The following is a 22706-nucleotide window of genomic DNA, read 5'->3' on the forward strand; positions in this document are numbered from 1 at the left end:
TTAGACAACATTCTCCAAATGATTATGTAGATTTTAAGGGCTCACTTTTGTATCTAGTATATCTGCCCTTTCTCTTAGCATGAATAGAACTTTGGGGGGAGGTTCTCCTTATTTTTTTCATCTTTTCCCACCTGATTACAGATCAGATTGACTAGGAATGGCACTTTAAAGTACATTATTCCTGGATCCTACAATTTATTAGATATGCTATCTCTAAACAGCTAATAGTTACACAATGCAATGTCTGTAGAGACTTTTTTACTTTAGAAACCTGTAGAGACTTTTTTACTTTAGAAACCTATCAAGCAGTGAACAGAAAGGTTATATTCAGATTGTACTACTGTACAGAAAAGCAATCAGCAGGGATAATGCTACAATATATATTACTAAGTAACGCTTATACAGTGTATGTTACCGTCAGTGTGTGAAATTTGGCATTTTATAGAATACTAGGAAATTTATAGAAATGCCAACAAGTGGGATGTCAAAGTATGAAATGCTTAATATTTCACACATTTCCTATGCATTATTCTAAGCAATTCCAAAGGGCAAATCCACGAAGTATAAAGTACTCCTGCTAAAATGCCACTCTAGCTTTCCTTGTTGCAACAAGTAGGTCAATAACCCTAACCCAACCCTGACTAACTCTTTTCATGACTCTCTTTTCATACTTTGCTTAAATAGTTCTTGTCATTCTGCATAATGCCTAGGTATTATACATATATTAAAATACACAGCCATTCCATATTTTGCCTAAAAATGCCATGTATTCCATAGATTTCCTAGGCATTCTATACAATGCCAGCTTTTCACACATTGCCGGTAAGATATATACTAGTCAATAATCCTTAGGTATACTGTAGTGGACAGAATGAACCTTTCGCCATTACCAGGTAAAAATGGGGATTTTTTCTTCAGAACCCTTTTCTCTTTTTTATCTACTTTCTCTGGGTTGTCTCGCTCTTTAACTTGTTCCATATTGCTGGAGTTGACTTGATGGCTGGAGAGATTCTGAGCATCTGCAGTCTCTTCTGGGCTTGGAGGAGTCTTTGTTTCACTGCAGTCGGTGTTTGCTGAAACTGGTATTGAGGATAGCCCACTATTTTCCAAGGCTTGCTAAGACAAACATAATGAATTAAACTGAGAGCAAGATCCATGTGTAACTTTCAAACAAGACAAGACTATTTTAAACTGTCCTTTGTTTTCAGAGATGTCTGATTTGTTTCATTCGTTAAGGATCTAGCTAACTCAAATTTGAACACTTCACAGCTTTGTTTTCTCTATTCTCCAGGTAAGAAAAGCACAGTAAAAGCGTAAAGCTCTATTGAGGTTCCAAAAGTAACAACCCAATTGGCAAAAAAAAAAGAGGAAAGCGTAACTCCTAACACTTTCAGCCCAGAAACAACTAGAAATTTGCTGAAAGGTTTCCTTCTTCAACAACTTAGTATAATGAACAACTCATTCATGTTCTGTTGCTCATTTTAAACAGTATTTTGTCACATAATATCATCATTTATAAGATACATTTATTTCTTTTCAATGTTTTATAGTCCTATTAACACTGAAAACTGGAGTTTCACAGGTATTTTGAAAACCCTGAACCCAGTGGGAAGAAGTACCAACAGCTGCCAATGGCATTCCTGTAAGAAGACAGCACTCAAATAGCAAGCAGCCATCCCTTACATATAGCTCTCTCACTGGAAAGAGAGGGGCAGAGTGAGGGTAATATTTGGGTGAGGGTAATGCCCTTGTGGGCATTCAGCACTTTTCCTTCCTAAAACAATCACAATCAGCACATAGTCCTGTTTTCAGCCACCAGGAGCAGTCTGACTTTCAAGCACCTCTTCCAAAATCCCAAAGGTGCTTTTATCAAAGAGCAACTCAATTTTTTTGTTTTTTTTTTCCTTAAAAACAATTAACTTCTCATCCAAGAAGCTTCTTCAGAACTGAAAAAAAAAAAACAAACAAGAAAGTCCAGTTTCCTTTTGGAAAAAAACACCTGTGGGGCAACCATGATGAGGATGATTGAGAATCTCCATAGATTCAAGCGTTCCTTGAATCCACACAAGAAATTAGTCTGAGATGCTTTGTTTATTCCTTTGCTCCGAGTAAGGAGACTGCAATATGTTAAAAGAAAAGGTGACCGTTCCAAACAGGTTATCCTACCTGCAAAATATCTCTGCTGATTCCCACAGCCATACTGAGTTGCTGACTAGATGGCTGGGACTGATTATTTTCCACTGGCTCTGACAATTCAAGGAGTTGTTGAATGACATCAGTTACTGATTGCTGGCCTTGATGTCCTGCAGATGGAGTTATTGGATTTTCTGCCTGTGGATAAGTCATTTGTGAGTATACAAATGTGATTTGCAAACACATTTTAGGTATTATAGAACACATAGGACATTTGAAATTAAACCGCTATTTTTAAATGAAATTGCACCATACTGTTTAATAACCCAACAGCAAGCAAGGAACAATATTTCAAAGCTGGACAAAAAGTTAATTTTACTTTACCGTGGCACTACTTCGGCAATGTTAAATTCAAACGTTTCACATTTTTCACAGAGACAGAGACCAAAAAAAAAGCATATAGGCGGGAAATAATTACCAAAAAAAAATCCAGTTCATTAACTGGAGCTTTATTGCATAACAAAATCAAGAAAGGCACGTGTATTGTTTTATAAACCATGTAATCTAATAACTTTGAAAAGATAGTAGGAGGCTTGATGTGTGCTCTGCTGTGAGAATATATTTATGAAATGCAACAATTCTAGTGCCTTGTAACTTTAGGCTCATTCTATTATAAATATTTGTGGGGATACTGTTAAAGCTGAACAATTATTAGCAATTCTTGTCCATGTCTAAAACAGCAAGGCTTATAAATCAGTATCAAATCAGTGATGGCCAGCATGTATAACCTAAATTTTTAAAAAATGATATTATTGTTTTCTTTGCTTTTGCTTTATGTATTCTTTTAAACTCTTACTATACATACTACTTAGTATAATGAGGAGTATAAGCCACTGAATCTTTTGAGCTGAGTGGTGTAAAAAAAAAACCAGTAACATATATAAATAGCAAGCAACCAGAAACATAATTCTCTGCCAATAGAACAACTAGTTCTTATTGTTCTGGTGCTTTAATAAAAATACCTAATTGTTAAATGCCATGAGCTGGAATGGAATTGTAAGCACACAAATTGATTAATAAGTGAACAAATTTACTTCCCTTGGAATAGCAGGTTCATAATTTTTAAGATTTCCTGTAACCACCATACTTTCTGGTTTTGTAGACAGTTCAGGAACTCCAGGTTCTACAGAATGCTGCTATAAGTGCTCTTTTGCTGAACTGCCTCTGAGCGCATTGTTCCTGATTTGTTAATATTCCACAACAGTTAATTATCTGCAAGAACCTTCCTACCTATTACTTTAAAAATATATTCTAAATGGGCTGATTAGAAGTTCCCTAATGCGTTACTTTAACAGCTACCCTGTAATTTATTCAGCTTCACATTTTAACTGTATTAACCTTATAGGGTACTTTGTAAAAAAGTAAAAGCAGAAAAGCAAAGAGTTAAAAAAAATCTCAGATATACAATATATAATACATTTAATCATCTTGTAAGCTACAAATACTACTGATTTCATGTCTAATTTTAGGTTATTTTTCAGGATCATTTTATTCCTTGCAGATTCCAATGGTGTCTGTTAGATAATCCGTTTCTGGCCTTTCTGGAATTTTTGGTATTCATATGGGCTATTACATCTGAAGTCCACAGACATTTTCTGAACACTATTTTGGCAGTGTTTGTCTTCTACTGGATTGCATTTGACTCTTTTTTTAAAAAAAATAGGCACCCAGCAATGTCTGGAATAGCCATGCTAATCTCCTCTTTGCTGCCAAATTGCAATGCAAGAATGCTCAATATATTCTCTGGTTATGAGGATTAGTAGATCACTCAGCATTCCTGCAAGCGGCACAAGATTATCCTTATTTGGTAACAGCAAATTCAAGAAATAATATCATAAAATCTCTCAAGATTAACTGTAACACCCTGAGACAATTATGTGGAATACATGAAATATATAAAAATTTCTGCAATGAGTCCCATATGAGGTTTTACAACACTAATAACACCTCATTAAGGTTAGAAGCAGAATACTTACATTTTTCCATTTATTGTCAACAGGATGCAGTAAATTAACTGTTGCTAATGTCAATGGCTGAGCCACTGAATCCTATTTTAAGATAAAAATATATATAAATCTACTTTTCAAAACAAAACATGGTAAAGTAATAAAGAACTAGTTCCATTTAGGACTACATTAGGCTAATCCTGTTAAAATCCTGATACAAAATACATAATTCTAGAGAATTTATGCACTGAAATTACTGAGTATTCATTAAAGGATGAAAAATCATTAACATACACTTTTTTAAGACATGACTAATAAATGCCTTTTTTTTGAAAACTCAAATGATTTTTTTCAAGTGTCTCTAAAGGTAAAGGTAAAGGTTCCCCAGCACGTGTGCTAGTCGTTTCCGACTCTAGGGGCCGGTGCTCGTCTCCGTTTCAAAGCCAAAGAGCCAGCGCACTGTCCGAGGACATCTCCGTGGTCATGTGGCCGGCATGACTAGACGCCAAAGGTGCACGGAACGCTGTTACCTTCCCACCGTAGTGGTCCCTATTTTTCTACTTGCATTTTTACATGCTTTCGAACTGCTAGGTTGGCAGAAGCTGGGACGAGTAACAGGCGCTCACTCTGTTACGTGGCACTAGGGATTCGACCTGCCAAACTGCCAACCTTCTGATCGACAAGCTCAGCGTCCTAACTCACTGAGCCACCGCGTCCCTTCAAGTGTCTCTACTTCTGGTCAAAAAAAATACTAAGAACATTTATGTTTGCTTTTTTCTATGTCCTGATGAAAACTGCTAGTGACACATGAAAAAATTATCAGACTGCTAGACTGCATTTTACATGTTCTGCAAACATTTACTGGGTCATAAGATGGTTTTAAGTAAGAGAAAATGCTCTAGATGCTCTAAAAACTCTGCTTTGTAAAAACATTTATGAGTAATATCAAGAAAAGTGAATAATTTCTCTATTATGAAAAAGCCTATTGTGGACATGAGGAATAACTATTATCTAGCAGGTTTATTTTTTACTTTTCATTAGATTAAAAAAAAGTTTGAAACTGCATTAAAATACTACAAAAGTTTACAGAAATATTTTCTCACTCCCCTCTCCTCGCCACTTTGAAGTTATATGTCGCTTCAACAATCAGTGAAAGATTTTTTTAAGTAAAAGAATAACAACATTTCTGTAATTTATAAATGACAGTCCTGCGTTCTTGCAAAACAATTCATTTCTTTGTGAATTTTGTTCTACCAAGACATACAAGGCATACATTTCATACATGCACAAGCACACACTATAATGCAAGATATCAGAATATAAATGTTACCGTTGTAATATGAGCTGTTTCTGTAGTAGAGTTTGTTGTGTTTTGTGTGGAGCTCATATGCATCTTGCTGATATGAGTATTTAAGCTGCCTAAACTTTTGAAAATACAACTACACTCTGTACAATTATACATAGGGCCATTCTTTACCTTCAGAAACAAAAAGAATATATGTTACCACATGTATTCTTATATGCAAAAAATATTACATACATTATTACATGGGTACTTAATATACACTATTTTATTGTAATTGGTTTTATTCTGAAAATAATTTAAATAAAATCAATCCTATGTAATAAAACTTCTCTGTCATTCTTAAACATCTCTAGGAATATCAAAAACAGAGAGGTTTGAAAAAGCATACTGCATGGAACAGAAGGCTAGTTTCAGTGCTGCAGTATCTACTATATGGAGTATCTATATCTCATTTATCTGAGATATAGCAGTCAGCATACAGCAGAAAAAGTTTTATCATGAGAATGGAAAAAATCAGGGTCCAAATTTTTTTTTTAATTTTTTTTAATTCCATTTATATCCCGCCCTTCTCCGAAGACTCAGGGCGGCTTACAAGCTTAGCAGTAGCCTTCATTCTCTGTATATGCCTGCTTGTTAGGGCTTTCACACATACACCCAAGCGGCATTATTACAAAGTCAGCTTATTGCCCCCAACAATCTGGGTCCTCATTTTACCTACCTCGGAAGGATGGAAGGCTGAGTCAACCTTGAGCCTGGTGGGATGCGAACCTGCACTAATTGCAGGCAGCTGGTGTTACTTAAGGAGGCATTAGCCCAGGCATCATATTGCAAGCTCTTTGGGATACATGCTACATAATAGCATAAATAGAAAATGATGCAGTAGGCTTTCCATCAAGCAAACTCTTCATTTACCTGACTATATGTAGAAGTACCCAAGGAAGATACATTGCAACAAGAGACAAGAAAGATATAGGGAAATTCCATAATAATGTACAGCTAGCCCTCATTTAGCGACTACAATTGGGACCTGCAGCTTGGTCAATAAGCAAAGCAGTCGTTAAATGAAACCATAACTGCGCTTATGATCTTACTTCAGCTTTTAGTTCAGATAGATTTAAGAAGGTCATAAATTTGAGGACTGGTTGCAAAGTTACTTCTTTATCCATATTGTAACTGCAAATGGTCACAGAACAAGGCAGTCACTAAACAAGGACTATTTATACAGTGAAACCTTGACTTGATGGACCTTCATTAAGCAGAATTTGGATGGAATAGATTAAACTTGTGTTCAGATTTCATTTCTAAAATAATGTCCAAATACATATTGCATAATACAAATTATAGAAATTGACACAAAATCTATAAAACATCAGTTATGTAATGATACAAAGATTGTACAAACAAGAACATTGGGCTTTTGGATTTAATGGACAGCCATCGACCCCAAATAAGGAAAGTTTTATTGTAACAAAGAACATTTCTTCCTGATTTCACCTTAATTTAATTATGGTATACTTGTTTGTTTTCCCCAGAAGCATCCTTTTTATGTACGGAAAATGAAAGAACGTAGTATAAAATTCAAATGAGTAGCAAATTGTGGCAAATTGTGGTTGCTTGAAAAATTCTGGAAACACAGAATGTTAGTAACAAAATTAAAACAAAAAAAAAATCAGACTTACCTCTGAGTGTACTCTTTGAACGTGTGATTGAAGGTTGCCTTTCTGAGAAAAGGCTGCAGGGCAAAAGGCACAAGGATGCGGTTTTTCACCAGTGTGTTTGATCATATGGGTTTGCAATGCACCTTTCTGATTAAAAGCTTTTCCACATTCACTACACTTAAATGGCCTTTCACCTAAAAACAACACACACATCAAACAAAGAAATACTTTCTCATCAATAAAGCAGCATTAGGGAAATGGAAAAAAGAAAATTCTAAAGTCTGCATAGTTAAAACAATATACAATTATTTAAGCTACAAACTCAACACATTTATCCCTAATGTATGCCCTATTAGTGGCTATTGATAGATGCAAAATTGTCCATTTATACCGACTGCTTTTTTTCTAAAAAAAAAAAAAAAAAGGTGCCGGAACTCAGAGGTGCTGTCACTGGGAGCGATGCCGGTGTCTTGCCACAGCGTCCGCCCGTCCTTTGCACCCCCGCCCCTGCGGCTCAGAGCCACATGCCACTGGGATTCCCCTCCCTACAGCCGCCGTGGGGATTCCCCTCCCCGCAGTTGCCACGCCGCAGCCCGTGCTGAGCCCCCACCCGGAGCTGCTCCGAACCCCGACCCAGAGCTGTGTTCCTCATAGCAGTGGTCTCTGGCACCAAACAGCCTCTTTCCAACCACATCCAGAAAAATTTGTAACAAACATTAGAATTTTCAAGGCCATGTTTGGTATTTCCTGTTCTGAACCAGCCCTCTTCTCGCACCCCTAATCAAAAGAAGAGTCTGGAAAGCGTCCAAGACCAAAAGGCTTCTGCCAAGTTTTAATTACACTGTTACAAGAATACAAGAGCTTGACTTCTCAAACGGAAAAGTTGCTTTCAGCAACCAGCCCCTCCCCAAACACTTCTTTTATAGAGAGCTCAGGGCGTGGTCTCCCTGTGCCTCCTCCCGAGGAGTCCCATAGCCTTTCTTTGTTTGTCCCTGCTCGTCTGCCTCCTGCGTCGGGCGTCCTTGAACAGGGCCAGCTGTGGGTCATCATCCTCCGCACTCTCGGGCTCACACAGCTGAGAAGAGGTTCCCGGCTGAGGACTCTGCAAAGTCTCCAAATCATCATCAGCCGGTTCGTTTCCCTCCTCCCCCACATCTGAGTCCTCCGATACATCGGACCCGGCTGTCGGACCCACAGGCTGGCCCTGAGTCACAACACTATCCCGCACCGCAGGGCCCTTCCCCCGGGTCTGCCGATCCGTATGCGGTCGGGATGGGAACTGTTCGTGAAACGCAGTCACCAACGCAGGGGCATGAACGGCGGTCGCGTCTTCCCATGTGAAGTCCTCCGGCCCGTACCCTTTCCACTCGATCAGGTACTGGAAGCGACCTTTCAGCCAGCGGGAATCCCTGATGCTGGCGACCTCGTACTCGGGGGTGCTGTCGCCATCACGAGGTCCTGATGGGGGAGGTTCCGCTTGGCGAAGTGGACAAGCCGGTTGTTCGGGGACCAACAAGGACCGATGGAAGACGGGGTGCACGTGCAGGGAACGTGGCAGAGTTAAACGATAGGCGACCGGGTTGATGACGGCCTCGACTGGGAACGGTCCAAGGTAACGGTGGTCCAGCTTCCTCGCCGGCCGAGTGGATGGTAGGTTCCTGGTGGACAGCCAGACCCGATCCCCCACCGATAATGGAGGCGTATCCCTTCTCGACCGATCGGCGAACCTCTTGTAGTCGGCCTTGGCCTTCTCCAGCTGCCGTCGCACCAACCGATGGATCGCCTGTAACTCCGCCATGAATTCGTTCGCTGCCGGCTCCGGTGAGTCCACGGGAGAAAGGGGGAAAAACCGAGGGTGATAACCCACATTGGCCAAGAACGGTGTCATCTGCGTGGAGGTGTGCTGCGAGTTGTTAAAGGCAAACTCGGCTATGGCCAAATAGTCCACCCAATTGTCCTGCTGCAGGTTAACGTAGCAGCGCAGATACTGCTCCAAAATGCCGATGACCTTCTCGGTACCCCCGTCGGTCTGAGGATGATGCGCGGACGAGAGGCAAACCTTAATGTCCAACGCCCGCATCAACTCCTGCCAGAAGCGGGCTGTAAACTGGGCCCCCCTATCGGAGACGACTCTATCGGGAAGGCCGTGCAGCCGGAACACCTGTTGGATGAACATGCGACTAGTGGCGCGAGCTGACGGTAAGCCGCGACAGGGGATGAAGTGCGCCATCTTGGTCAACATGTCCACCACCACAAACACTGTCGTGAAGCCGGAGGATGGGGGTAGATCCGTCAGAAAGTCCATGGACACAGCCCCCCAGGGTCTCTTGGGCGTTGGCAAAGGCTGCAGTAAACCAGGCGGGGCCCCTGTCGCTGACTTGGCCTGCCTGCATGGGACGCAGGAGGTGACATAAGACTGGACATCGTGTCGGACTCGGGGCCACCAGAATGTACGGGAGACCAGGTTCAGAGTCTTGAACAGGCCAAAATGCCCCGCAGCCGGGTTATCATGACATTGGCTGAGGACGAGTCCCCTGAGTGGCCCTCCTGGAACATAGAGCCGGTCACGATAATACAGGAGTCCATCCGTGACCGACCAAGGCGAATCTGGCCCCACCTCTTCCTTCCGCTGAGCCACCCACGCCTCCTGCTGCTGCGCCTCCCGGATCCGAGCCCGTATATCCACCGGCTCCCGCACCGCAGCAAAAGACTCGACGGGGATCACGGTCCTGGGCGGAAGCTTGTCTTCCACTCGGGTGTACTCGGGCTTCCTGGACAGAGCATCCGCTCTCTGGTTGTGCCCGCTTGGTATGTACCGCACCCGGAAGTCAAACCTCGCAAAGAAGAGGGACCACCGGATCTGGCGTTGGTTCAAATTCCGAGCGGTCTGCAGGCTTTCCAGATTCTTGTGGTCCGTCCGGACCTCGATTTGATGCCGCGCCCCCTCCAGATGATGCCTCCAAGCCTCGAACGCCGCCTTGATGGCCAGCAGCTCCTTCTCCCAGATGGTATAGTTGCGCTCCGAGGGATTCAATTTCCGTGAGTGATACGCACAAGGGAAAAGGGTACCGTTGGGCGTCGCTGCCTGGAGTAACACGGCCCCAATGGCAATGTCGGAGGCGTCCGCCTCCACGACAAACGGCCGTTGCGGGTCAGGATGCTTCAAGATGGGCTCCTTCATGAAGGCGTCCTTCAAAGCTTGGAACGCCTGTTGTTCGGGGGCGTTCCACTGGAACCGAGTCTTCTTCTGCAGGAGCCGGGTGAGGGGGGCTGTCAAGGCAGCAAAGCCAGGGATGAATGTCCGATAGTAGTTGGCAAATCCAAGAAGTCGCTGAATATCCTTCACGCGACGCGGGGGTTGCCAACTCTGCAACGACTCAACTTTACTCGGTTCCATGGCGATGCCCTCAGGAGAAATGCGGTGACCCAAGAAATCAATGGTCACCTGGTAGAACTGGCACTTCTCCAACTTGGCAAACAGCCGATGTTTCCGGAGGCGCTGCAGGACCTGACGGAGATGCTGATGATGCGCTTCACGCGACGGGGAGTAAATCAGGATGTCGTCCAGGTAAATCACAACAAACTGGTCCAACAGATCCCGAAAGATGTCATTCATAAAATGCTGAAACACAGCGGGGGCGTTGGTCAGGCCAAACGGCATCACCGTGTACTCGAAATGTCCATAGCGAGTACCAAACGCCGTCTTCCACTCATCACCCGGCCGAACCCTGACGAGGTTGTAAGCTCCACGCAGGTCCAGTTTCGTGAAGATCTTAGCCTCCCGGAGTCGGTCCAAGAGCTCGGGGATGAGGGGCAGCGGGTAGCGGTTACGCACCGTGATAGCGTTGAGTTTCCGGTAGTCACAGCAAAGCCGTAACTCGCCCGACTTCTTTTTGACGAAGAGCACGGGCGCAGACACTGGCGAGGACGAGGGCCGGATGAAACCACGAGCCAAGTTCTTCGTCAGGAAGTCCCGCAATGCAGCCAACTCGGGCTCTGACATGGAGTACAAACGCCCCACTGGGAGAGGCGCATCAGGGACTAGGTCAATGGAGCAGTCGTAGGGCCTGTGCGGGGGTAATTGGTCCGCCTCTGACTCGCTGAACACGTCAGCAAAGTCGGACAGTTCGGGAGGCAAGGAAACCCCTGGGGAACCCTCCACCTGGCCGGCACAGATATGGCGGGTGTGGTCCACGCACTGCAAACTTGGGAAGGTGACCAAGTTCTGAGACCAATAGATCTGTGGATCATGCGCCCGGAGCCACGCCAGTCCCAAGACCACGGGGAAGTGCAGATCCGAAGTGACGTAGAACTGAATGGCCTCCACATGGGTACTGATGGCCATACACACGGGTTGCGTGGCGGCCGTGATAGGCCCGGACAGGAGCACTCGACCATCGATGGTCTCCACAAGCATGGGCGGATCCACTGGACACTGGGGAACAGCCCATTTGGCCACAAAGGCCGAATCCATAAAGTTAGTGGTAGCCCCAGAGTCAATTAAGGCATGGACCGGAATCCCCTCTGGCTTGCCAGGAAGGATCAGACGTGCCTCCAAAATCAAATGCCGTGGAGGTTCACAGGCACCGTCGGAACAACGTCGCTCGGTGTGGATGTTGTGGGTCGCCCGATCTTTCACACCGTCTAGATCGGGCTCGGGCCGTTTCCCGATAGCAAAGCAGGGGACTTTCTCGGGGCAGGCTTGGTCACTGACGCCCGCTGACGCTTCTTCGGGCAAGAAGCAGCCAAATGTCCAGGGTCCCCACAGTAAAAACACAACCCCTCCGATCGTCGTCTGTCCATTTCCGTCACCGATAGACGGGACCTGGCGGCACCCAGCTCCATTAGCTCCTCCCTCTGGACTGGGGGCTCACGCACAACAGGGGTGGCAGGGGTCTGTGGGGTGGCACGGCGACTCTTACGCTGCTGCAGCCGGGCATCGATCCGCAGACAAAGATGGATCAGCCCATTCAGGTCTGAGGGAATGTCCACGCGGGCCAGCTCATCCAACATCTCCTCTGACAAGCCATCCTGAAATGCATCCACGAGCGCAGCCTCATTCCAGGCGGAATCCTGGCTAAGCAGCCGGAAATCGCTGATATAGGCCTGTAGAGGGCGCTGACCCTGCCTCAAAGCTTTCAGGCGTCGGGTGGCCGTCTGCGCCTTAATCGGGTCCTCGTACATGAGGCGCATATGGTCACAAAACCCCCCAAAGTTATCCAACAAAGGGCTAGGCTGTGCCAACAGAGGCGTGCCCCAACGAGCTGCATCTCCCGACAGAAGGCTCAATACGAATCCCACCTTATCTCGGTCAGTGGGGAAATCAGCTGCTCTCACGCTGATATAAAGCTGGCATTGTCCCAGGAAGGCAGGAAACAGTTCTGGTTTACCAGCAAATTTATCCGGCATAGCTATCTGACATTTCCTCCTGGGTGGGGGGGCAGCATGTACCTGAGCCTGCAGTTGTGCCACCTGAGTGGCCAGCAAGGTGAGTTGCTGGTTGAGCTGGGCATTCTCGGCAAGAAGCTGCTCCATCGTAGTATTAAGGGGTGGGTGGCTGAAAGCAAACTGTTCTGAACCAGCCCTCTTCTCGCACCCCTAATCAAAAGAAGAGTCTGGAAAGCGTCCAAGACCAAAAGGCTTCTGCCAAGTTTTAATTACACTGTTACAAGAATACAAGAGCTTGACTTCTCAAACGGAAAAGTTGCTTTCAGCAACCAGCCCCTCCCCAAACACTTCTTTTATAGAGAGCTCAGGGCGTGGTCTCCCTGTGCCTCCTCCCGAGGAGTCCCATAGCCTTTCTTTGTTTGTCCCTGCTCGTCTGCCTCCTGCGTCGGGCGTCCTTGAACAGGGCCAGCTGTGGGTCATCATCCTCCGCACTCTCGGGCTCACACAGCTGAGAAGAGGTTCCCGGCTGAGGACTCTGCAAAGTCTCCAAATCATCATCAGCCGGTTCGTTTCCCTCCTCCCCCACATCTGAGTCCTCCGATACATCGGACCCGGCTGTCGGACCCACAGGCTGGCCCTGAGTCACAACATTTCCCAGCAATCTGTTACTGGAAGGAAAAAGCAATCCCTGCTGCGTTACTGATCCTAGAGAAGCATTTGCATATATGCAGGTATCCTTAGGGTGTCATAGTTATGGATGAGAAATATTGGTTGCAAAGTTGACATTTCTGGATGTAATACAGATATTTTGGACTTATTTTTGTTTCTTTGCATGTCTGATATTTTTAAAAAGGCATATGCTACTGACTACGCTTATGCACATATGTAACATCTAGGATACATGACCACTGCTTGTCCAGAATGTGAAAAGTGAAAGATTGTGACTAAACAAAATTTTAATGTACAGATAATACCACCAGAAATTATTTTAGCCTTTTTAATAAATGTTGTTATTGATGTTAAGTTCACCATGAAAAACATCATATATTGTTATGTATATACTGGGTTAATTATTTAAAGACTGAAGTGCAACATAACTAGATTCTAAATAATCTATTTTTCAAAACACACAACAGTCCAAACAGTAAAAGTAAAGTCTAAATCAAGAATATTTCATTCTTAAGAATTGTTTAATTTAAAGTGGTTTAGTTGTAATAGATGGTTATAGATTCAAAATAGTTTTCAAGAGTGTACAAAAGATACTATTTTTTCTAGCATCAGCTAAATTAGACATATTACATTGAGAAAAATGTTTCTCATTTCTTTCCTTTTACTTTTATTGCTTTCATTGCAGATGAAAGAAATAGATTATTAAGAAATAGATTATTTTGTTATCTAATTTTATTTTATTTTATTTTTTTATTTTAATTCCATTTATATCCCGCCCTTCTCCGAAGACTCAGGGCGGCTTACAAGCTTACAATTTTACCTTCCAAAAGACAGAAGCAGATGAAAAATGTGAGGTTCTTTCCTGTTGGCTTTTTTGAATTAGCTGTTTTAGATTCTAAAAGTTTAGTTTCTAAAGAAGTAACCTTGTAAATAATTTTAATGTCCTCCTCTAGTGCAGGATAGGCAACCTTGGCTCTTTTATGACTCAAGGACTTCAACTCCCAGAATTCCTGAGCCAGCATGGCTCAGCTTGGAAACCTCTCTCTTTCCCCTCAGCATGGCTGGCTCAGGATTTCTGGGAGTTGAAGTCCATGAGTCATAAAAAAGAGCCAAGATTGCCTACTCCTAAAGCCAATAGAGGGAGCTTTTTCTTTTTTTTAAAAAAAAGTGCCGGAATGCCGTTCTGAGCGTTCTATGAGAAAAAAAGCCCTGTTTATACCAACAAATTAACTTTAAATTTGCCTGACACTTTTTTCTTTGATGGGAACTTATGGGTTGGAGACACATATCAGGCACCCTGCATCCCGCTTGGTGCATGGAGTTTTATACCTTGAAATCCTTTGAATGCAATCCCTATGCAAACAGATAGATATGATTTGCACAGAGCTGTTTAGGACATATATGGAAAAATTCAGCAATCTGGAATTTGCTGAGAAGCTAATTAATTATTTTCTGATATTTTTTTCCCCAAGGGCTGGATTTTTTGTGATGACTAAGATTTTTCATTTTTTTCTTATCCTTTAATTAATATTCATCTAAAAAGTCTTACTGTACTATTACAAAAATTCATTAAAATATGGGGGGAAAGGGCAAAAAATGATTGTCAAAGATTTGTAGGAATGAAAACTTTTTGGGGGTATCTTTACTGATAAATTCAAAAAGTAAATTCACCACAAACCCTAGCAATTACTGCATTGGTTCAAATGTATGTTATACTTGTCACAGTATACAATATATTTACAATTTTGAAAACTGAAGTGCTGATTTCTCGCACAAGAAGTTTTCTTGTCTGATGCAGACAAAACCAAAGACTGCTGTAGACAAAATTCCCATTGCCCCATTCTCTCAATAATGAAAATGAACATCTGAGCTCTCCATATAGGATAATCTTGACCACAGAAGATTTCCACAAACAGATGGGGCTCATTACTTCAGAGGTTTACATTCAGTGAAGGGGGAAATGTAGCGCACTCATATAATCCTCAACTGTTCTAAGGATAACTCAGTGGTAAGATGTGGATATTTACATTTTTTAAATAAAATTTGTGCCAGATCATTTTTATGCTTTTTTTATAAAGAATTAGCAGGGCATTACATGATTTCTTTAAAAAAAATCGAATTACCCTAAGCATACACACAAAGCAAAAAAAAAAAGGATTTCATAGGGCTACCAACAAATTCAAATATATGCTTGATGCATATGTTCACCTTACCTGTGTGTATTCGAACATGTCGTGTTAACTGACTTGGTTTCTGGAAAGTCTTTCCACAATGTGGACACGAATATGTAAACCCACTTCGGTCAATATTTCTATTATATGACCTGGTATTTGATACCCTATGAACATTTAAAAAAATGAAACGTCAACATTATTTTAACCATATAATCATCAACAGATCTTAAAGTAAACTAGTTTTCTTATTGTTTCACTATTAACAATATACAAAATTACCATTATTTTGTTCAGATATACAATAAAATAGGTGCCTTGCTAGTAATATTATATAATCACGATTATGCACCAAATATCTTATTTTAACAAGCATTATAGGTGATACTGGTAACAAAGAGCAACAAATTAGTGCCAAAACAGTGATCATCTTAAGTCTAATTCTTTTTTTTCTACCAATGTCCAGAAAGCTTGGACTATTTAGGACTGCAATTACATTTGTATTTGATCAAAAAGATGTTCTAATGTAATAAAAAGAAAATGCAGATAACAAACACCATATTAAAATAGGAATTTTTATATGGAGCACGTTTACTAAGATTATGCATCTGACACATGGGCATTAGCAAAAAAATGCACAATTATCCAATAAATTAGCTGATTAATCAATGAAAATTAACATGATTAATACATCGATATGTCTTCAAATCAAGTTGCCGTCCTTGTTGAAATACATGCAGTGGGACTGGACTGAGACACACTGTTAGTGCTTCATAGAAAGAAGAAATGCTGTCTACAGTATCTGAGATAAAGAGTAGGGAATTTGTTACATGAAAAGGTGGGACAGGTTCTCAGCCAATTTTTCACACACAGAAAAGGAGGGAAATGTAGGTAGAGGAGACCACACATAATAATCCACTGAGCATCTGGGCTCCACATGGACACTGTTTGTCCACACACCAGTATCTGCCTGCTGTAGGAAAGGAATTTGCGCTGTTCCTCTACCTCACGAATGGACATGCTGTCCCAGCGAATGCATAAATCGGGCCTAAGAGTGTAAGTAAGGTATCTAAATTGCAACTGACCTTTACAGGAAACTTTCTCAGTTTCATAAATTCACATTTTAAACTGAAAGATGTATTCCTGTCAGCTCCTCACTCTAATAAATGCTAAGAGGTTATTTGACTTCCAAATTCTTTATCCTTTGTTATGGAAACATTTTTACTGATTGAGGACATCAGTAAAAACTTTTCTACAACCAAGGATAAATTGCTGCATTCTTTACCTAAAATAAATCGCTGCATTCTTTACATATCCTCCATTTTCTGCTCCTGATTATAAGCAGGACATTATATATCTTCAGAAATCTGGAGATAGCAAACTCTCAATTCTGCTTCCTGCCATTATAGGATGTAAGATGTTACATGATGCTGGCAACAACTGCTCCTAGAATGGAAACAGTGCTAGAGATTATGAGGAAACGTTGGTGACAAAGGAAGATTATCTGCTTGCATCGATGACGGTGACATTATGCATACTGACATCAAAGGGGGGGGGAGGTAAATCACCTAGTCATATGAGCAGATCACATATAAATGCAGGTAAAGAGATAGACTATGGCTGGCTGGTTATGCCGACTGGGTTATTTTGTTTGTACATAAAACTTGCGTATCTTGTAAAATGGAACACTGAAATCAAGGATGGGCAATTCCCAGCCAACAAGCCTGAGATGATCCCTCTGAAATTTCACAGCAAAATACTGAACTTCACCAGCTTAAATATTGGTTTACAAGAATAAAAATAAGGATAACACAGGAGTACAAACCTTTGGAGGGTGGAACATTCCCATCTCCCCACTTAAAAGTCATCAGCCCCTCCCTCCTCAAATTACACAAAAATGTGGCAGGAACTGAAAAATGTTAAATCCCAGTCCCTCTGTAATACTACATCCGTTTGACTGGGAGACAGACTTGGAGACCTCATCTGAAAAAACATTGCCAAAGTCTGACTGAAAGGTAGCTTGGCTTAGACTGCATTGATAACTTAAGCAAGAGGAAGCAAAATAGAGCAGGTAGTCAAAAAGCTTTAAAACAGGTGCCTTTAACTTGTACTGATGTTTTATTTTAAAAAATAGATGAGAATGAGCCTGGCAGAAAGTCTCCACAATCTGCCATGAGGATACACTTTTTAATAGTAATAGTAATAGTAATAGGAAGAAGAAGAAGAAAAAAAGAAAAAGAAGAAGAAGAAGAAGAAGAAGAAGAAGAAGAAGAAGAAGAAGAAGAAGAAGAAGAAGAAGAAGAAGAAGAAGAAGAAGAAGTTGGAAGGAACCTTGGAGGTCATATAGTCCAACCCCCTGCTCAGGCAGGAAACCCTATACCATTTCAGGCAAATGGCTGTCCAGTCTCCTCTTAAAAACTTCCAGTGTTGGAGCATTCACCACCTCTGGAGGCAGGTTGTTCCACTGGTTAATTGTTCTAACTGTCAGGAAGTTTCTCCTTAGTTCTAGGTTGCTTCTCTCCTTGACTAGTTTCCATCTGTTGCTTCTTGTCCTGCTTTCAGGTGCTTTGGAGAATAGCTTGACTCCCTCTTATTTGTGGCAGCCCCTGAGATATTGGAACACTGCTATCATGTCATCCCTCACCCTTCTCTTTGTTAAACTACACATGCCCAATTCCAGCAACCGTTCCCTATATGTTTTAGCCTCCAGTCCCCCAATCATCTTTGTTGCTCTTCTCTGTACTCTTCTAGAGTCTCAACATCTTTTTTACATCGTTGTGACCAAAACTGGATGCAGTATTCCAGGTGTGGCCTTACCAAGGCATTGTAAAGTGGTATTAGTACTTCACGTGATCTTGATTCTATCCCTGTTAATGCAGCCTAGCACGGTGTTGGCTTTTTTGGCAGCTGCAGCACACTGCTGGCTCATATTGAAGTGATTGTCTACTAGGACTCCGAGATCCCTCTCACAGTTACTACTACTGAGCAAGGTACCACCTATACTATACCTGTGCTTTTGATTTTTCCTGCCTAAGTGTACAACCTTACTTTTTTCACCATTGAATTTCATTTTGTTAGATAGCACCCAGTATTCGAGTCTGTCCAGATCCTCCTGTATTTTAAGCCTATCTTCTGGAGTATTGGCTATTCCTGCCAGCTTGGTGTCATCTGCAAATTTGATGAGTTCCCTATCTATCCCCTTGTCCAAATCGCTGATGAAGATGTTGAAGAGCACTGGGCCCAGAACAGAGCCCTGGGGCACCCCACTATACACTTCCTTCCATGTAGATGCAGTTCCATTGAGGACCACATGCCTGTCAGCCACTAATTTTGTGGACCAGAGGAATGCTGTAGATATAATTTACTTGGACTTCAGTAAGGCATTTGATAAAGTAGATCACAACCTACTACTTGATAAGATAGAAAAATGTGGGTTAGATAGCATCACCACCAGATGGATTCATAGCTGGCTAACAGGCCGTACTCAGCGTGTGGTCCTCAATGGAACTGCATCTACATGGAAGGAAGTGTGTAGTGGGGTGCCCAGTGGGTACACACACACTGAATTCCTCTTGATTCCTCCATTTACAAACAGGACATACATGGCTAGCCTTCCACAGACATTTGCTACATTACCAGCAGCATCAGGTTAATCCGTACCATTTCAATGTGAAATTTTTGTTGTTGTTGTTAGCTGCGAAGTTGTGTCCGACCCATCGCAACCCTATGGACAACCTTCCTCCAGGCCTTCCTGTCCTCTACTATCTTCTGGAGTCCATTTAAGCTCACGCCTACTGCTTTAGTGACTCCATCCAGCCACCTCATTCTCTGTCGTCCCCTTCTTCTATTGCCATTAGGCTCTTCTCCAGTGAGTCCTTCCTTCTCATTAGGTGGCCAAAGTATTTGAGTTTTAGCCTCAGGATCTGGCCTTCTAAAGAACAGTCAGGGTTGATCTCCTCTAGGACTGACCGGTTTGATCGCCTTGCAGTCCAAGGGACTCGTAGGAGTCTTCTCCAGCACCACAGTTCAAAGGCCTCAATTCTTTGGCGCTCAGCCTTTTTTATGGTCCAACTTTCACTGCCATACATTACAAATTGTGAAATTACTGTGTATATTGAGATGGGTTTTATGCTGCTTCAAGTCCTAAAAGTCACTCTAATTAAAAAAACAGTACTCTATCAAAAAGTATACTTTTACATGGATCTAGCTTTTTTTCTTCTGAGTTAGTCTTGCTAGTCATAAGCCTTCAACCAATATTTGAAGTATAATTTTCTCCTGCATTCTACTGACATTTAAGGTATACATAAAATCAAGTGTGGATTCTTAGGAACTCCATTTATGCTTTACATACGGTCACTCATGTGCTCGTCACCTCCCGGGTAGATTACTGCAATGCTCTCTACATGGGGCTGCCCTTGAAGATCACCCGAAGGCTTCAGCTGGTGCAGAATGCGGTCGCGCGGGTTGTGATGGGAGCATCCTAATACTCCCATATTACACCCCTGCTGCGTGAGCTGTATTGGCTACCAGTTGCCCTCCGGGTGAGATTCAAGGTGCTGGTTCTTACGTATAAAGCCCTACATGGCTTAGGCCCAGGATATTTGCAGGAACGTCTGCTGCCAGGAATGTTTTCCCATCGCCCTGTCCACTCAGGGTGCCGTCGGCCAGACAATGTCAGCTGGCGACCCCCAGGGGGAGTACCTTCTCTGTTGGGGCACCTGCTTGGTGGAATCAACTCCCCCGGGAGCTCTGGATGGCCCCAGACCTTCGGTCCTTTCGCCGTGACCTTAAGACATATCTTTTCCAACAGGCCGACCTGGACTGATGATAATGGGGTTTTTAATTATTTTAAATATTTTTATTGGTTTTAGTGGGACTTTGACACAATTTAATTCTTTTTTAATATTTGTATTCATTTGTATTTTATTGTTGTTAGCCGCCCTGAGTCCTTCGGGAGATAGGGCGGCATAGAAGTCTCATAATAAACAAATAAGTAAGTAAGTAAGTAAGTAAGTAAGTAAATAAATAAAGGCTCTATTTTTGTGTATGAACTCTCCAATGTAGATTTCAGGTATGAAATCTGTTCCCCCTGCCCCAAGATGTTGAAAATCACAAGGTATGAAATCTGGGGCTTTTATAGGATTACTAAAAATCATCCAACCATGTTTCTGAGAATGAGACAGTATGGTAAGTCAACCAGATCACTTTATTATCATTTAACCTACTTATGAACATATGTAAAGAATCGATGATTTTCACCTTATTTTGTAGTGAGTTTTCATATGTTCCTTTAGTTGGGAAGCCGTTTCAACCTCTTTCTTACAGGTTTTACAGATATGGGTTTTGCTTCCAGACAACTCTTGCCGATGTTCTTCCATATGAAGGGCCAACTGGCTCTGCAAAGTGAATTCATCTCCGCATTCTGAGCAGATGAGATTCTGTAAAGGTAATGTCAGCTTGATTATTTTCTGGAAATGTGGAAGTATATTTTATGACACGTACAAAAGTGAACAATTTTTTAAAAAATCGGAAAACCCAACAGACTTAGAGGTAGTCCTCAACTTACAAGCAATCGCTTAATGACCAGAGTTATGACACTCTACTTACAACCTGTCTTCAAAGTTATAAGTGCCACAGCATTCCCAACGGTGATTGCATTTTGAAATATATATATTTTTTGCCATTTTCTGGCAAAAAAAAGCCCATTGGATAAAGTGGATTTGCACTTATGACCATGTAGTTTGCTTAACAACCACAATTATTTGCTTAGCTATCATAAAAATGGCCCAAAAATGAGTTTAATTACATGCCTCAAGTTATGACCACAACAACTTATGACCGAAATTCCAGTTCCAATTGTGCTTGTAAGTTGAGGATTTATCAAATCTTTTCTCACCCCTTCACCAATATTAAACTAAGGCCCGAGTAAATGCAGGAGTTCATTATCAGATTTTATAAATTTGTAAAATCTTCTCAAAACTACAATATATACAGCACTGATATATTTATAAAATCAAACAAATCACATGATTTACCCAATTATACTTTGGTCAGAGATGTATTTTTCAAACTAACTTAAGATATTTGGGTAAGTATGAAATTGGTATCTAAATGAAACATCATATACTGATTTCGGACTTGAATTTCATGACATTTTGCAGCTTAGATATGTATAAAAACATACTTTTAGATATGTAGTTTGGGAAATACAAATTGTCAATATGAAATAAGATCATCAATCTGATCTTGCCATTATTTGTGAATTTGCAAACAATTGCTGCATTTTGCTCCCCTAATAACCACTCTGATGCTAAAACTATACTTTCAAACCCAATGTTATAAATGCAAATCGTAATACATAAATTTGAATCTTAATTCCAAATTGGAATCAACTGAACTATAGTATATAAAGGGAAAAACCATACCATAGCTAGGGTTAAATCAAAAGGTATTTGACATAAAATCAGATATTTTCTCTGTTTGTAATATTATGATCCTGAAATGCTTTGATGTAAGACAGAAGAAAATCTATGCATACTATTTGGAAGTAAGTACTATTAAATTTATTTAAGAATAAATAAAAAATTAGTAAAAAAAATAGGTTATTAAAGTTAGAAAATATATACTCTTCTTTTCTTAAATAATATCAAGAACCAATTTAAGGACTATGTCAAAATACACACATTAACTTCAAATGCTCATATTGTACAAATACTTAAAAATAAATACATTTACCTCTTCCTTTTCATGAAGCATAATATGAGCTTTAAGACTAGCCACTCTTGAGAATTTTTTGTTGCAAACAGGACACATAGGATCTTCCCCATTGTGAGTACATTTGTGCAATGTAAGATTGAACTCAACATTAAATGACATTGGACATTGGTCACACTGATGAGGCTGTTATAAAAAAGAAAAGTGAAAAGTAAATTTAATAGGACTATAAAGGAGGGAATATAAAGTAATTATTCTAAACTCTCTTGGAAATTATGTCATTCTTGACAGTACATTGTATATATATGTTTAGATACAAACATGTCTTATAAACCATTTGCATGTAGATACCCTGAAGTCTAAATGAAACAATCCCTATCATCAAACTTTTTTTTATAATGCCACTGAACTTTAAATATTTCCTTTTAAAACAATGTCTTTCTATAATCTCAGATTTTTAATTTCCAGTATAAATTTTACAACAAATACATTGTTTTTATAATCTTTAAAAACTGTCTATAGTCGGAAACGACTAGCACGCATGTGCGGGGGAACCTTTACCTTTACCTTTTTATAGTGAAAACATTCGAAATAAAGTTTAGGTTTTATGACATGTTTTTTAACTCACAAAAACACTCAAAGAATTCTACAATAGCTAAGA

The 22706-nt window shown here is 41.4% G+C and overlaps 1 protein-coding gene across 1 annotated transcript in view; it reads right to left on the minus strand.

Annotated features, from left to right (window-relative positions):
* ZNF236 (zinc finger protein 236) overlaps positions 1 to 22706 on the minus strand; it is a 65802-nt gene that overhangs the window by 42847 nt on the left and 249 nt on the right. Inside the window, exons 2-9 of the mRNA XM_083359972.1 lie at positions 22067 to 22231; positions 20591 to 20769; positions 15374 to 15498; positions 7125 to 7297; positions 5470 to 5616; positions 4170 to 4241; positions 2167 to 2331; positions 891 to 1116 (exon numbers count right to left, since the gene is read on the minus strand). Coding sequence (XP_083216098.1) covers positions 891 to 1116; positions 2167 to 2331; positions 4170 to 4241; positions 5470 to 5616; positions 7125 to 7297; positions 15374 to 15498; positions 20591 to 20769; positions 22067 to 22231 — 1252 coding nt within the window. The remainder of the gene's footprint in view (positions 1 to 890; positions 1117 to 2166; positions 2332 to 4169; positions 4242 to 5469; positions 5617 to 7124; positions 7298 to 15373; positions 15499 to 20590; positions 20770 to 22066; positions 22232 to 22706) is intronic.

Source organism: Vipera ursinii (genome assembly GCF_947247035.1).
Source record: "Vipera ursinii genome assembly, chromosome: 3".
In the NCBI taxonomy this organism is placed as follows: domain Eukaryota; kingdom Metazoa; phylum Chordata; class Lepidosauria; order Squamata; family Viperidae; genus Vipera; species Vipera ursinii.